The 15432-nt window shown below is 42.8% G+C and overlaps 1 protein-coding gene across 2 annotated transcripts in view; it reads right to left on the bottom strand.

Moving 5' to 3' along the window:
• The window catches only part of LOC144494920 (protein prune homolog 2-like), a 421892-nt gene that overhangs the window by 139979 nt on the left and 266481 nt on the right, over window positions 1–15432 (bottom strand). For both annotated transcript variants that reach the window (XM_078214519.1, XM_078214521.1), the window contains exon 9: window positions 976–1092. In XM_078214519.1, coding sequence (XP_078070645.1) covers window positions 976–1092 — 117 coding nt within the window. The remainder of the gene's footprint in view (window positions 1–975; window positions 1093–15432) is intronic.

Raw genomic sequence — 15432 nt, 5'->3', positions numbered from 1 at the left:
AAACCATAATGTCGTAATCACAGCTTTTCATCAAGTTAGAATGTTAAAAATGGCAAAGGGTTAAGTGGAAGAACATTCATGTAGTGCCTTTCATGACATTGTTGTTTTGTCGGTAAGTTTCCACAGATCTCAGTGAAATAAATAGCTAGTTAATCTGTTTTTGGAAATGTTAATTGGGCAATAATATTTGGCCCTAGCACTGAAGAATTTCCCTTCTCTTCTTTGGATAATGAGGAAGGAACTTTTTTGCCCAGCTGAACATTAAACAGGATTTCAGTTTTAATGAAAGACAACACAACTGCCCTCTCTCAGTACTGCACTGAACTGTTAGTCTAGATCAGTGTTTCCCAAACTGTGTTTCGTGAAACTCTGGGGTTCCACAGGACTCACCCAGGGATTCTGCAGTACGTCTAGCCGCTTAAAATTTGAAAAAGAAATGTCCTTCCAGTTTGTCCAACTGAAGGCAGTTTTTTCACTTTGTTGCCTACTGATAGGCACGCTAGTCAGCCTATCAGCAGACAATGCACTGAGAAGCCAGCCTCTGATTGGATGAGCTGGAAATAGAGGCAAATTCAATCAACAGCAAATTCAGGGTGAGAATGAAGGCAACTGGACAGTGGAGTGAGGTAGGCCATTGCATTGCAGATATGCCATCTACTTTGTACCAGGAAAATGTGTCCAGAGCTACCTCTTTGGTGAAATCCTGAGTCTGAAGTGCTATCACAGCACTTTATACAAAGTACCTCTCTCAATCCCGCGAGCAAAGTTTCCAGACAGGTTTCTCTACATTCACTGGAACTGCATCCAAATCACGGTTTTGAAGCACTGAATACGGGAATTTAAAAGAAAACCTGAGACACTCCAGTTAATCGCATATGCATCATCCTTCACAACATTTTCACAATATTATGGCAATTCAGAATAAACGACCCTTTACAGAAGAATAGATGAAATATCATGCTTACTAAAACTGACCCTGTATATTCTTCATATAGCCAGTTTTCCTTTACTTCTGCAGGGGATCCCTGAAGGGTATCTTGTGCCATTGTCACTGAACTTTCAGGCAAATACTCTTGCACAAAGTTCAAGGAACTGTAAAAACAAGAATGACAGAGAAAACAAAATAAACTGTAGTCTTATAAATGTTTATAAAATTGTGGAGTTTTGACTGTAAGTTAATCCATCATGAATAGTTAGGTCTCTTGTGCAAAGGGGTTTGTGCCTCCATCAGAAGCCCCCTTCTGACTCGGGGGTGGGGTGTGGAACCTTCCCCTTAAGACCCAGTGATCTCTGGACCTCCTTCACCCCTCCAGCCTATCCCCTGAGATCCTGGCAACTCCCTCTGCCTTTCCTCCCCTCCACTTCCAGACCCCTTTTTCTCCGGTTCCCAGGATTTAGGCTCAGGAAGTTTCACACAATGCCTCTTCCAGCCACTCCAGTGCTGTTCCTGAAGGGACTGGAAAGCTGCTGCCCAATCTGACTGGCAGGCAGCACTTGATGGTGGGATTTTCAAGTGATAGGTGGAAGTAGCTCCTCATGCCAATCAACCTCATTGGAGCGTAAAATAGCAGTGGGGGGAATGTGTTCGCCGCCAACATTTTGGACGATGAAAGAAATTAAAACATCTTCCATCAGATGGAAACATTTCATACTATTATACATATCTGGTGACGAATATCACATTGAAGAATTTCTTCATGCTATCTTGACATATGTCTATGATACAACTTTCATTTATATAAACTCATTTCACATAGGAATACAACCTAAGGTACTTCATTGCAGAGTTATAAAACAAAAATTGACAGAACCGAACAAATTGATATTACGATTGATAAATAAAAGCTTTGCCAAAGAAGTAGGTTTTAAGGAGAGTATCAAAGGATGGTGAGAGTATAGCACAGCATTAAAACAGATTTTAAAATATCCATTTTTATCTAAAATTGTTTCAGAAATTTTTGCTCAGGTTATATAATTCTATATACATGGAAAAGTAATTCTACAATTAATCTGCAAATTGTTTTTTCTCTCATATATGCATTACACATTTTGAAATTGTGGATAGCACACCGTTGGATCTTAACATTGATATTTTAAATAATCCACTTGTCAGCACACAGTAACAATTGCATTAAATATAAAAAGCCAAAATCATTTTAACATTTTATTTTTATTTGTAAATTATGAACAAACATCAAGGTTTATTAACACAATTGGTGATTTCTTATGGTCATGTTAGAACTGCACGCAGGAGGTGAAGAATTATGCACTTAGCAAAGTTTAAGCATTCTATTTCACAAGTTACTTTTGTTTATCTTGAACCATTACAGAGGAGAGGTAGATTGATTTATACAAACCATGTGGTCTCCTCCATCAATAAAATATTTTATGAAATCAACTCTCAAATGACCAATTCCTCTGTGATAATATCTTTCTTCTTTGAGTTTTCTGCCTGCTGGCAGGTTCTTGGAAATTACCTGCCAAACAGCAACAAACTGTAGCGATAGGTACGGTAAGGAGGCTGGCCCCAACTGGAATGGTTCAAATCCCAAACTGTTAGTGTTAATCAGATCCATATGTGAGCAGTCTAGCCTATTTAAGTAACCGCCCCCTATCTTTAATCTAATAAAGAAATGAACACAGGTACACAACCTACATAGTAGCAGATTGTTTAATGAGTCAACTCTTACTCAACCTATACTGTAGCACTCAAGCAAACTCCTGAATTTACTGTGGCATTCCATTCATAACATGTATACTCACATTCTATTGAAGGCATCAGTGGGAGACTATTCATTTAGATGGAGAGTCTGTTCAACGAATACCAACCACAAAACAGGAACTATACCCACTAGTTTTACACAACTTACACAAGCTAACCACAGCTTGTTACTGCTGCAATATAATTTTTGCAATTAGTTTCCTGCTTTCAGTTATGAACACTTCACTACTTAGTTATTTTGCTTTTTTGAGTTAAACATATGCAATGGTCTTCACATTTTATTGGCTACACAAACTCTTGTAACACTACATATCTTGGCCTTTTAATTTTATTTAAGCAAAAAAGGACAGGACATTGAACAATTAAATTTGGTGTATTTATTTTTGTGGCATTATTGTTCTTCTACCATAATGTACTTGGTTATTTTAAAAGGTGTAGCAAGTGCACAGGTAATACTTCCAACTTCCATAAAGTTCCTTATTTTGCACTGAGAATAACATAAGGTGAACAGAATTCATCCTTATTGTGGTGTAACTGGGGCGTCAACTTCCAAAGTATGCACTTGTGCAGATAAATATGGAAATCTGGAAGCTGCGGTCTGAGTTACTCGGCTCTCCCCCAGATGACACTTTCTTTTAGCATGTGCAGTAATCACCAAGCCAAGCAATAGTTTCTTCAGTGACTAAATGGAGAACTCTGTATCTGATTTATAGCGGGGCTTTTGGTTTTAAAAGTTTATTTTTAACGGTAAAAGCGGAAGTAGGCCACGGGGTGACCTGGGAAGGGGTCATATTTAAAATCGACCTACCTGAAGAATCGTTCCCTTTGTTTCGAGCGGAGCAAGCTGAGAGGAGCGACTTGTGAAGGGAGCTTTTTACTGGTAAGAGTTTTAGTTGCTGTATCTGATTTTTAGCGGGGTTTTTGTTTTTAAAAGTTTATTATTCTAAACAGTAAAAGCGGAAGTAGGCCGCGGGGTGACCTGGGAAGAGGTCATTTAGCGCGCGAGGTTTTAAAAGGCACTATTCAGCAGGCAGCGTTGTAGCAGGCAGCGGAGTGAGAGCTGAAGTGCTTTGGCTCAATGGGCTTAGGAGGAAACGGGCAAGGGAGGGTAGGTTTAAAGAAAAGAAAACATTTTTTTTTTTTGTTTTTCAACTTTTAAATCTTAGTTCTTTCCCTGTGGAATCTGAGGAAGAGGGGCATTATGAATGTGAAGCCAGTTTGCTGTTTTCAGTGCCAGATGTGGGAGGTCGTGGAGTCTCCTAGCCTCCCAGAAGTGCATATCTGCTCTGGGTGCGTTGAGCTGCGGCTCCTAAGGGACCGAGTTAGGGAACTGGAGCTGCAGCTCGAGAACATTCGTCTGGTCAGGGAAACCGAGGAGGTGATAGATTGGAGTTATAGGCAGGTGGTCATACCGGGGCCACAAGAAGCAGGCAAATGGGTCACAGTCAGGAAAGGGAAAAGTCAGGTGGTAGAGAGTACCCCAGTGATTGTGCCCCTTAAAAATAAGTACTCTTGTTTGAGTACTGTTGGGGTGGACATCCCACCTGGTGGAAGCAGCAGTGGTCCTGCCTCCGGCGCGAAGTCCGGCCTTGTAGCACAGAAGGGTAAGGAAAGGAGGAGGAAGGCAGTGGTGACAGGGGACTCTACAGTGAGGGGGTCAGACAGGCGTTTTTGTGGAGGAAGTCGAGAAACGCGGATGGTGGTTTGCCTCCCTGGTGCCGGGATCAGGGATGTTTCTGACCGTTTCCAAGAAATCCTGAAGTGGGAGGGAGAGGAGCCTAAGGTCGTGGTGCATACTGGTACCACTGACATAGGCAGGAAAGGGGAAGGGGCTATGAAAGGAGAATATAGGAAATTAGGTAGGGAGTTAAGAAGAAGGAACGCAAAGGTAGTAATCTCGGGATTGCTGCCTGTGCCACGAGACAGTGAGGGAAGGAACGGAATAAGGTGGAAGATAAATGCGTGGCTGAGGGATTGGAGCAGGGGTCAGGGATTCAGGTTCCTAGATCATTGGGACCTCTTTAGGGGCAGGTGCGACCTGTACAAAAAGGACGGGTTTCACTTAAATCCCAGGGGGACCAATATCCTGGCGGGAAGGTTTGCTAAGGCTACTGGGGAGTGTTTAAACTAGAATGGTTGGGGGGTGGGAATCAAAATGAGGTGACTGGGAGAGAGGAGGTTAACTTAAAAATAAAAGGGGCTTGTAGACAGTGTGAGAAGGAGGATGCGCAGGTGACGGAGAAGGGGAGCGCTCAGACCGAAGGGTTGAGATGTGTTTATTTTAACTCAAGGAGTGTAGTGAACAAAATGGATGAGCTTAGAGCATGGATCACTACTTGGAAGTGTGATGTGGTGGCCATTACAGAGACTTGGTTATCTCAGGGACAGGACTGGATACTTCAAGTGCCAGGTTTCAGATGTTTCAGGAGGGACAGGGAAGGAGGCAAAAGAGGTGGGGGAGTGGCACTGTTGATCAGGGATAGTGTCACGGCTGTAGAAAAGATAGACGCCACAGAGGGATTGTCTACGGAATCTCTGTGGGTAGAGGTTCACAACAGGAGGGGGTCAATAACTTTACTGGGTGTTTTCTATAGGCCGCCCAATAGTAGCAGGGATGTGGAGGAGCAGATTGGGAAGCAGATCCTGGAGAGATGTGATAATAACAGAGTGGTCGTGATGGGAGATTTTAATTTCCCAAATATCGATTGGAATATCCCTAGGGTAAGGGGTTTAGATGGGGAGGAGTTTGTTAGGTGTGTTCAGGAGGGCTTCCTGACACAGTATGTGGATAAGCCTACAAGAGGAGAGGCTGTACTTGATTTGGTATTAGGGAATGAACCTGGGCAAGTGTCAGATCTCTCAGTGGGAGAGCATTTTGCGGATAGTGATCATAACTCTATCTTCTTTACATTAGCATTGAAGAGAGATAGGATCAGTCAAACTAGGAAAGTGTTTATTTGGAGTAAGGACAATTATGAGGCTATTAGGCAGGAAATTAGAGGCATAAATTGGAAGGAGGTTTGCTCAGGGAAATGTACAGAAGAAATGTGGCAAATTTTCAAGGAAAATTTGTCTGGAGCTCTGCACAGCAACATTCCAATGAGACAGGGGAGTTATGGTAGGTTATAGGAACCATGGCGCACGAAAGCTGTAACGAATTTAGTCAAGAAGAAAAGAAAAACCTACAAAAGGTTCAGGGAGCTAGGTAATGTTAGAAATCTAGAAGAGTATACGACTAGTAGGAAGGAACTTAAGAGGGAAATTAGAAGAGCAAGAAGGGGGTCATGAGAAGGCCTTGGCAGACAGGATAAAGGAAAACCCCAAGGCATTCTACAAGTATGTTAAGAGCAAGAGGATAAGATGTGAAGGAGTACGACCAATCAAATGTGACGGTGGGAAAGTCTGTGTAGAACCGGTAGAAATAGCAGAGGTACTCAATGAATACTTTACTTCAGTATTCACAGTGGAAAAGGATCTTGGCAGTTGCAGTGCAGACTTGCAGTGGACTGAGAAGATTGAGCATGTGGACATTAGGAAAGAGGATGTGTTGGAGCTTTTGAAAAGCATCAAGTTAGATAAATCGCCGGGACCGGATGGGATGTACCCCAGGTTACTGTGGGAGGCGAGGGAAGAGATTGCTGAGCCTCTGGCGATGATCTTTGCGTCATCAATGGAGACGGGAGAGGTTCCGGAGGATTGGAGGATTGCGGATGTGGTTCCGTTATTCAAGAAAGGGAGAAGAGATAGCCTGGGAAATTATAGGCCAGTGAGTCTAACCTCAGTGGTTGGTAAGTTGATGGAGAAGATCCTGAGAGGCAGGATTTATGAACATCTGGAGAGGAATAGTATGATCAGAAATAGCCAGCACGGCTTTGTCCAAGGCAGATCATGTCTTATGAGCTAATTGAATTTTTTGAAGATGTAACTAGACACATAGACGAGGGAAGAGCGGTAGATGTAGTTCATATGGATTTCAGCAAGGCATTTGATAAGGTGCCCCATGCAAGGCTTATTGAGAAAGTGAAGGGGCATGGGATACAAGGGGACATTGCCTTGTGGATTCAGAAGTGGCTTGCCCACTGAAGGCAAAGACTGGTTGTAGATGGGCCTTTTTCAGCATGGAAAGCTATGTTAGCGGACTGTGGGATCTATGATGAGAAACCATATGAGGCACCATACCACCTCCTCATATAAGGACAGAGATTGCAACAAGAAAGCGCCTGGAGAAGACTTACATCAACCCAAGCCTGCCACTACAAAAGGGCCTTATCAATCCACCTGCTGCTCGCCTCCCATCATGCCAGCCTGTATGGCTAAGACCACCATGCCAAGGAATAACAGTAAAGACCCTACGGGAACAGGAATAGCAGAATAGAATCAACGCCCCCATTAAAAACCACTTTCTCATCACAGATCCCACAGTCCGCTAACATAGCTTCAATCTGCCATGCCAATATTGGGCAGTCCTGAATCATTTCTGCACTGGCCAAGGCCTTTGTGCAGCAAATTAGCACAAGTGGGCCCTTTCAGGGAACCCAGACTGCAGTTGTGGTGCACCCAATCAATGATTCATGTCATGTCCAGGCTGTCCCCTGACAACATTTAGCGGGGGGGGCTCAGAGTTAGAACATAGAACATAGAACATAGAAAAGCTACAGCACAAACAGGCCCTTTGGACCACAAGTTGCGCCGAACATGTCCCTACCTACTAGGCTTACCTATAACCCTTTATCTTACGAACTTCCATGAACTTATCCAAAAGTCTGTTAAAAGACCCTATCGAATCCGCCTCCACCACCACTACCGGCAGCCGATTCCACGCACCCACCAGCGGATTTTTATAAGTGACCTGGATGAGGAAGTGGAAGGATGGGCTGGCAAGTTTGCTGATGACACAAAGATTGGTGGTGTTGTGGATAGTGTAGAGGGATATCAGCAGTTGCAACGAGACATAGGTAAGATGCAAGACTGGGCGGAGAAGTGGCAGATGGACTTCAACCCAGATAAGTGTGTGGTGGTTCATTTTGGCAGGTCGAATAGGATGAAAGAATATAATATTAAGGGTAAGACGCTTGGCAGTGTGGAAGATCAGAAGGATTTTGGGGTCCGGGTTCATAGGACGCTCAAAGCAGCATCGCAGGTAGAGGCAGTGGTTAAGAAGGCGTATGGAATACTGGCCTTCATCAATAGAGGAATTGAGTTTAGAAATTGGGAGATAATGCTGCAGCTGTATAGGACCCTGGTCAGACCCCACCTGGAGTACTGTGCCCAGTTCTGGTCGCCTCATTACAGAGAGGATGTGGAAGCCATAGAAAGCGTGCAGAGGAGATTTACAAGGATGTTGCCTGGATTAGGTGGCATGCCTTATGAGGATAGGTTGAGAGAGCTAGGTCTTTTCTGCTTGGAGAAGCGAAGGATGAGAGGTGACCTGATAGAGGTGTATAAGATGTTGAGAGGTATTGATAGAGTGGATTCTCAGAGGCTTTTACCCAGGGCTGAAATGGTTGCCACAAGAGGTCACAGGTTTAGGGTGCTGGGGAGTAGGCACAGAGGAGATGTTAGAGGTAAGTTACCTCTAACATCTCCTCTGGTGTACCGTGTTGCATCCCTTCAGAATTTAATTAGTGTTGGAGATTTCAAAAAAATATATAATTTTTCTCATTTTTTTTCTGTCCGTCTCTTTCGTAGAAACATAGAAACTAGAGGCAGAAGTAGGCCATCCGGCCCTTCGAGCCTGCTCCGCCATTCATTTTGATTATGGCTGATTATCGAATTCAATATCCTGATTCCCCCCTTCCCCCCCATATCCCTTGATCCCATTAGCCCCTAGAGCTACATCTAATTTCTTCTTGAAATCAGACAACGTTTTGGCCTCAGCTACTTCCTGTGAAAATGAATTCCACACATTCGCCACCCTCTGGGTGAAGAAATTACTCCTCACCTCAGTTCTAAAAGGTTTACCCCTTCTCCTCAAACTATGACCCCTGGTTCTAGATTCCCCCGCCATTGGGAACATTCTTCCTGAATCTACCCTCTATAACCCTGTTAGAATTTTATATGTTTCAATGAGATCCCCTCTCACTTTTCTAAACTTCAGTGAATATAATCCTAACCGACTTACTCTCTCCTCATATGAAAGCCCTGCCATCCCAGGAATCAGCCTGGTAAACCTTCGCTGTACACCCTCTATAACAAGGACATTCTTCCTCAGATAAGGACACCAAAACTGCACACAATACTCCAGGTGTGGCCTCCCCAATGCCCTATACAATTGCAGCAAAATGTCCCTATCCCTTTCCTCAAATCCTCTCTCTATGAAGGCCAACATACCATTTGCCCTCTTTACTGCCTGCTGTACCTGCGCGCTTATTTTCAGCAATTGATGCACGAGGACGCCAAGGTCTCGTTGAGTATCCACCTCTCTCAATTTACACTCATTCAAGTAATATTCTGCCTCCCTATTATTACTACCAAAGAGGATAACCTCACATTTATCCACATTATACTGCATCTGCCATGCACATGCCCACACACTCAGCCTGTCCAAATCACGCTGAAGGATCTCTGCATCCTCCTCACAGTTCACCCTCCAACACTTTGTATCATCTGTAAATTTGGAGATAATACATCCAGTTCCCTCTTCCAAATCATTAACATATAATGTAAACAGTTAGGGTCCTAGCACAGATTCCTGCAGAACCTCACTAGTCACTGATGGGTCACTAAAGACCCATTTATGCCAACTCTTTGCTTCTTATCTGTTAACCAGCTTTCTATCCATCTCAAGACATTACCTGCAATCCCACGTGCTTTAACTTTACATAGTCGTCTGTTATGTGGGACCTTGTCAAAAGCCTTCTGAAAGTCGAAATAAACTACCTCTATTAGTTCTCCTCGGTCAACTCTAATCAGAGAATTCCAATATATTCATCAAGCATGATTTCTCTTTTGTATGATTATACCATTGCCTTCCAAATACTGAGTTAGGAAATCCTCGATAATGGACTTCAGCAACTTCCCCAGTTCTAACATTAGGCTCACTGGTGTATAGTCCCCTGTTTTCTCTCTCCTTTTTTGAATAGCGGGCTTACATTAGCTACCCACCAATCTGTAGGAACCAGTCCAGAGTCCAAAGAATTTTGGAAAATAACCACCAATGAATGTACTATTTCCAGGATGACTTCCTTAAGTACTCTGGGATGAAAATTATCAGGGCCTGGAAATGTATCCACCTTCAATCCCATCAATTTCCCCAAAACCATTTCTCTACTTTCACCTCTCTCTCTCTCTCTTTTCCCTCCTCATTATTTTGCTTTATAAACATGATTTAAATTTAATTTTTATTTCCTCATTTATACTATGTATCGCAGATTTTTCAATTTGATTAATTATAGAGTCTCACTGTTGTTTCTATTGCTCAATTGTACCACAGACTCCCTGTCGAAGTCTAATGTTGGATCAAATGTCCAATGACGTGGCTCAGGCCATATTTTTCCTCAGGTCAAATCAGAGGCGGGATGGCACAGAAATGGCAGCTGGAAGTACCGTCTCTGTTTCCAGTGCTGGCTATTTTGCGCATTGCTGGAAAGGGCATAGGTGGCAAATCAGACCTGTACCCAGCAAGACATTAATTAAGCTCACTGACGTTGCAATCACAAGACACCAAGCTGGACACCAAAAAATTTTCTGGAAGACAACCAAGAATCAGGAGCCCTCAGCAATCGTGCCCAATGAGTGAAGGCTTGAACAGTAATGGAGGCGAGTCAGCTAGCAACGTAATCTTTGAATTTTGATCTGAATTGTTTGGAACGAGCTCAGTGGTCTAAATGAATGTATTGAATGTTCCAAAAAGTTGCAAGACCTCATCAAAGGAGGATGGAGAGGCAGGCTGGGCTGAGGTCTCTGTCACCTCAAAGGCTAGGAACACATCTGGCACTGCGGCATTGAACATACTCTCAACCTGTCAAACCCCTCAGAATTTTATGCTTCATAAGATCACCTCTCATTCTTCTCAACTCCATTGAGTGTCAGCTGAACCCACCCAAACATTCTGCATTAATGGTGAGTGGGCAGGTAAGTGGAGCTGAGTCCTCAAAAAGATCAGCCATGATCTCATTGAATGGCAGAGTAGACTCGAGGGGCCAGATGGCCAATTCCTGCTCCTAGTTCTTATGTTTATGTTCTTGGGTTTAATAGATGGTCCTTTATGCCAGGAATCAACCTAGTCAATGAATCTCTTCTCATTGATGAGGGCATAGATGTCTGTGACCATCTACCTGGAGTGTCGCAGTCTCCCTCAACGTTACCTCTCTGAGGGGTTTGACAGGTTGAGAGTATGTTTCCCCTTATAGAAGTAGGGGATATAGTTTCAAAATAAGGGGTCATCCATTTAAGACAGATGTTAAGGAATTTCTTCTCTCGGAGAGTTGTTACTCTTTGGAGTTTTCTTCTCCGGACAGCGGCAAAGGCAAAATCCTGTTCAATGATGGGAGGGTTCGGTCCCACCTCCCAATACCTGCCTCCCATGGAAAAATCATGTCCCAAGTCTCCACTCAAAAGCCTGCAAAAACTCTTTAGGGGCTGTCAATGTAGTGAATGGTGAGTGACATTGCTTCACCACTGGCTGCAAGATCTGGACAAATAAGTTTTCTCATAAAGTTGGTGAGGGTAACAAAAAGTGACTTTGAGCATATATCTTTGACAATGTTAACACAATTAGTGCTGCCAGCTGCTTTGCTGCCTTGTACAGGATTGCTGAATGTTGAATCCACACATAGACAAGAAAAAGTAGCTGCAAGCCTCATCCGGTATTAGTAGCAGCAGCCTTTTTATTTGCAGTTTTCAACACTAACGTGTTTTCAACACTAATGTCTGGAGGAACCTGCCTGAGACAGTGGGGGGAATTTCTGTTGGCGTTTGCCACAGGCAAAAATGGTGACACGAGGCGGAAAGTCTCGCGAGACCGCAGGAATGAGAACCTTAGCGGCAAAGTATCATTTTCTGATTTTCCCCACCCCTCACCAGGGACCTAACGAAGTTACTGCGCAGAAAGGCTGGGAACCTCATATAAATTGATTTTAATAAATTTACATGTGCTTAAAGAACTTCCCCATCACATCCTACTCACCATGTAAAGAATTCAAGATCTCCCCCCTCGCCAACGTGACATGTTGCTCCAGTGCTTGTGAGGGTTGAGGGAGGGGCAGGAAGGGGGAGTATTGTTTTAATGCAAATTGGGCACCTTCCAATCACTGTAGAGCTGGCATTGCTGGCTCTATCACACAGAGTGCCAGAGAATCTGACAAGAAACTCAACTGTGCAGCTGGAAAGCTATATGCCGGTTTTCTCATCTCAGCCACAAATTTCTGCTCAGTAACTATTTAGACCACAACGCTATTACAAATGTTTGTTGGTTTTCAACAAATACTATGTGCTGGATTTGCATGAAATCAGTGGAGTTTCCAGAGCCTTTAAAAAGAGCTTGGATCCGGAAGCTTCACCCCGTTTCAGGCACGCATCATTTTCATGGTAGGGGAATGGGGGCAGGGTTTGAAGCGGACATGAGGGAAACCCAAACTCACCTGGGTCATTTAAATTGAGTGCACAGAACAGGCAGACCCAATTTTCACTTCAGGAATGGCCACAACCTGCAGTTTATGTTCCATGACTTCAAGGTGGAGATGTACATGCTTGTGAAAGGCGAATAAGGTATATAGAAATGTCAAGCTATCAAGTTCTTTCAATCTCCTGCCCTTTAAATTTTGAAAAGCATAACTGCTTGTCAGTGTCTCAGAGTTAAAAAAAAGTTCCAGAAGTTTCAATACATGTTGTTGACATATCCCTAAGGGTTATCATTATTGCATTAATACTCCTTGACCGCTTCAAAAACTTGTCATTCACACAGTGGGATCTGTAATTTCAATTTGATTGACAGCTCCAAGAGGTTATTAAAGCTGTCTTTGATGTGATGTGTTATAATGGATTAATTACTTGAAGGGATTTAAATATATTGAATAAGCTTTCATGAATTAAATGTTTTTTTATATAATGAAGTCTCTAATAGATCCTTAGAACTTTGTTTCATCTCAGCATGGATCCTGAAGTCTGCCATGGTGGATAGCTGCTAAGTTGGTATGAAGGGTGTAAGGACAAAGGGTGAGGGCTGAGGAGGTTTGGCTTCCTATGAGTTGGGACTAAGTTGGCATAGTGGCTATAAACAGCAATGGGGTGGGTGTAGGAGCATGAATTGGCATGGATGGGGTATGAGAAGTGGTTGGGGCGTGAATAGATGTGAGGGATGAGGGCTAGAGAGCCTAATATTGTACAAAACAACTGTGATGAAGTCTCAGAGAACCAAGGCCTGCCTTTTAACCAGCTGGTCTTGGCATTCAGCAGCCCATGGATGCCTCTGAACTGTTTTCAGGGTCAGTGGGCCCACCTCCAGCAGGGCCTCCCATGGAATGGAGTGAAAATTATGCCCTTCATGGCACATTTTACAGAGGGAGGTGTGCCAAGCAGGGAAATTTCCCAACTCCCACTACCCATCTCTAACATGAATATCCAGCCCTATGTATCCTGTGGATGACATCTACATCAGAATGTGCGCAATGCAGCATTCCTATCTTCAGTTCAGGAATATATGGAACTTCATTCCAAAAAATAAACAGAAGCATTCCCTGTGATTAACACACTGAGCCAAACCTCCAATAACTGTATGGTTGTACCCTGGAGGCACCCCCAAGATGCACTGAGGGACCCCATGAAAATTCTGATGCACTGACTCGTGGGAATTGCGAGTGAAGTTTGGACTACTGAGGCAATTACCCTACATCTGGAACCTCCTGAGAAAGCCCCCAACTCTGAGTTAGAGTGGGAGATTTAAACGGTTCTGGCTCACTTACCAGAATGGTAACCCAGGAACATTTAGAAAGATTAAAATCAATTCTAACTCCTGAGTAACTATACCAATGAGCCCCCGACTCCCCTCAACCCCCACCCCAACTACTCCCCCCTTACCATCTGACTGACCCCTGACCCCCTAATCAGCACCCCCCCAACCACTCACCCACCTCTTACCTTACCCCCTCACTCATCCACCTCTCACTCTACCCCCTCACCCACTTAATTGCTACCTTACCCCTTCACCAACTTAGTTTATACATTTACCTTCTCTCTGTAGCTTCTCAAAGTGCTTTTGGGGCATTTAAATGCTCTATTTACTGGAATATGGCAACTAGTGTCGTAAAAAGGGGATGTAGCTTGAACAAAGATTCTCTGTACTGCTCCCTACAAGGATTCCTGCAGTGCACAAGTTTAGAAGGCCCCTCCATCAAAGGATTGGCCTGAAAAATCTGAGGAAGGTAAGCAGATAACTTTTTGTGTGATTTGGATAAGAAATAGGGATTCTGACACAGATTGCAAGTTCTGGGCACTTGTCCCTCTTTAGAATGGGGAGGGAAAGAACAGGAACATCATAAAGATAGGCGACAAAACAGTTATTAACAAAGTAAAACATTTTTTTTTAAAAAAGCAACTAATAGTTAGCCTTTCTTTAAACTACCTGATGTGCTATTGAAATCCTAATAGTAGCAGAGGGCATTAGCAAGTTATTAATGTTTCACCTAAATATGACCAGCTATTTTAGCACAGCTACTTCTACCATCCAGCAAAATTATATTGGAAGATCGGGCAATTGCTAAAACTGGGCCGGAATCATGCTAACGGAGCCTAACCCCTTACAAAAATATAGCAATATTCATCGAAAATCTGTGTTTCGCAGTCTCTGATAAACTTCCAACAAAATTCGATTTTGAAATGAAAATTATCTGTAACAATTTATCCCAAGATGATAAACAATTAAATAATAGGTCTCAAAACTTTGCAAATCTGCGTCAATAAGGAATAAAAATGAGATCAAATTTGTTCTTTTGTCCCAAGGATCAATGCCACTCATCATTGAGAAAACAAACTACATTCACACCAAAACTTCAAACATTTGCACTTCCTAAAGCCTCCAGATAATATAATGGAACTAAATGGTTGTATGCAATCTAGAGATAGTTAATATAGTTGCTAATTCTGCTTATTAAACAAAATTCACTGAGGTAGATTTTCATATTTGCCATTTGGGTGAAATACACAAGGAAAAAATCTGGCAGGAAGGATTTAGACACCGGTAACAGAATCTGATTGTGCTTCATTGAAATGAATGGAAGGAAAATCAGCGACTTCTGTGTGGATGTGAATCTCTCCTTTTTGTGCTCTATCCAGGCAATGTTTAATATCCACATCATCCTGCATTTTACAAGTCTATGTCGAGAAAAAATAATTTCTCAAGAAAAAAAAATCCATGTTGCTATATTCACTTCATTATGCAGTAAATTAATTATTGCACATATATCTTTATTGCAAGGATTACTCAAGATTCATAAACTACTTATTGCATTCAGGTGAATAAACTTGGTTTGTATGTAAAATACTGACAATCACTCTGTGGTAATGCAAGTAAAAATTGGATCTAGGGCTGGGTTTTATGATCTGATGAGGTTTGGAAATTATGGTCAAATACAACACATAGTCTGTGGACAAATAATAGAGTGGTGCAGCATCAGAAATTGATGTCTGCCAGAATAGAGTTCTGGCTGTATAAATGAGTGTGAGGAAGGTTTCCTTGTTTTGTCTCTTGAGGGCAGCAGTGCCTCAGTCAACTT

The sequence above is a fragment of the Mustelus asterias genome, chromosome 6, assembly GCF_964213995.1.
Source record: "Mustelus asterias chromosome 6, sMusAst1.hap1.1, whole genome shotgun sequence".
In the NCBI taxonomy this organism is placed as follows: domain Eukaryota; kingdom Metazoa; phylum Chordata; class Chondrichthyes; order Carcharhiniformes; family Triakidae; genus Mustelus; species Mustelus asterias.
Note: the sequence above shows the minus strand (reverse complement) of the source record. Positions and strands in the feature narration are given on the sequence as shown.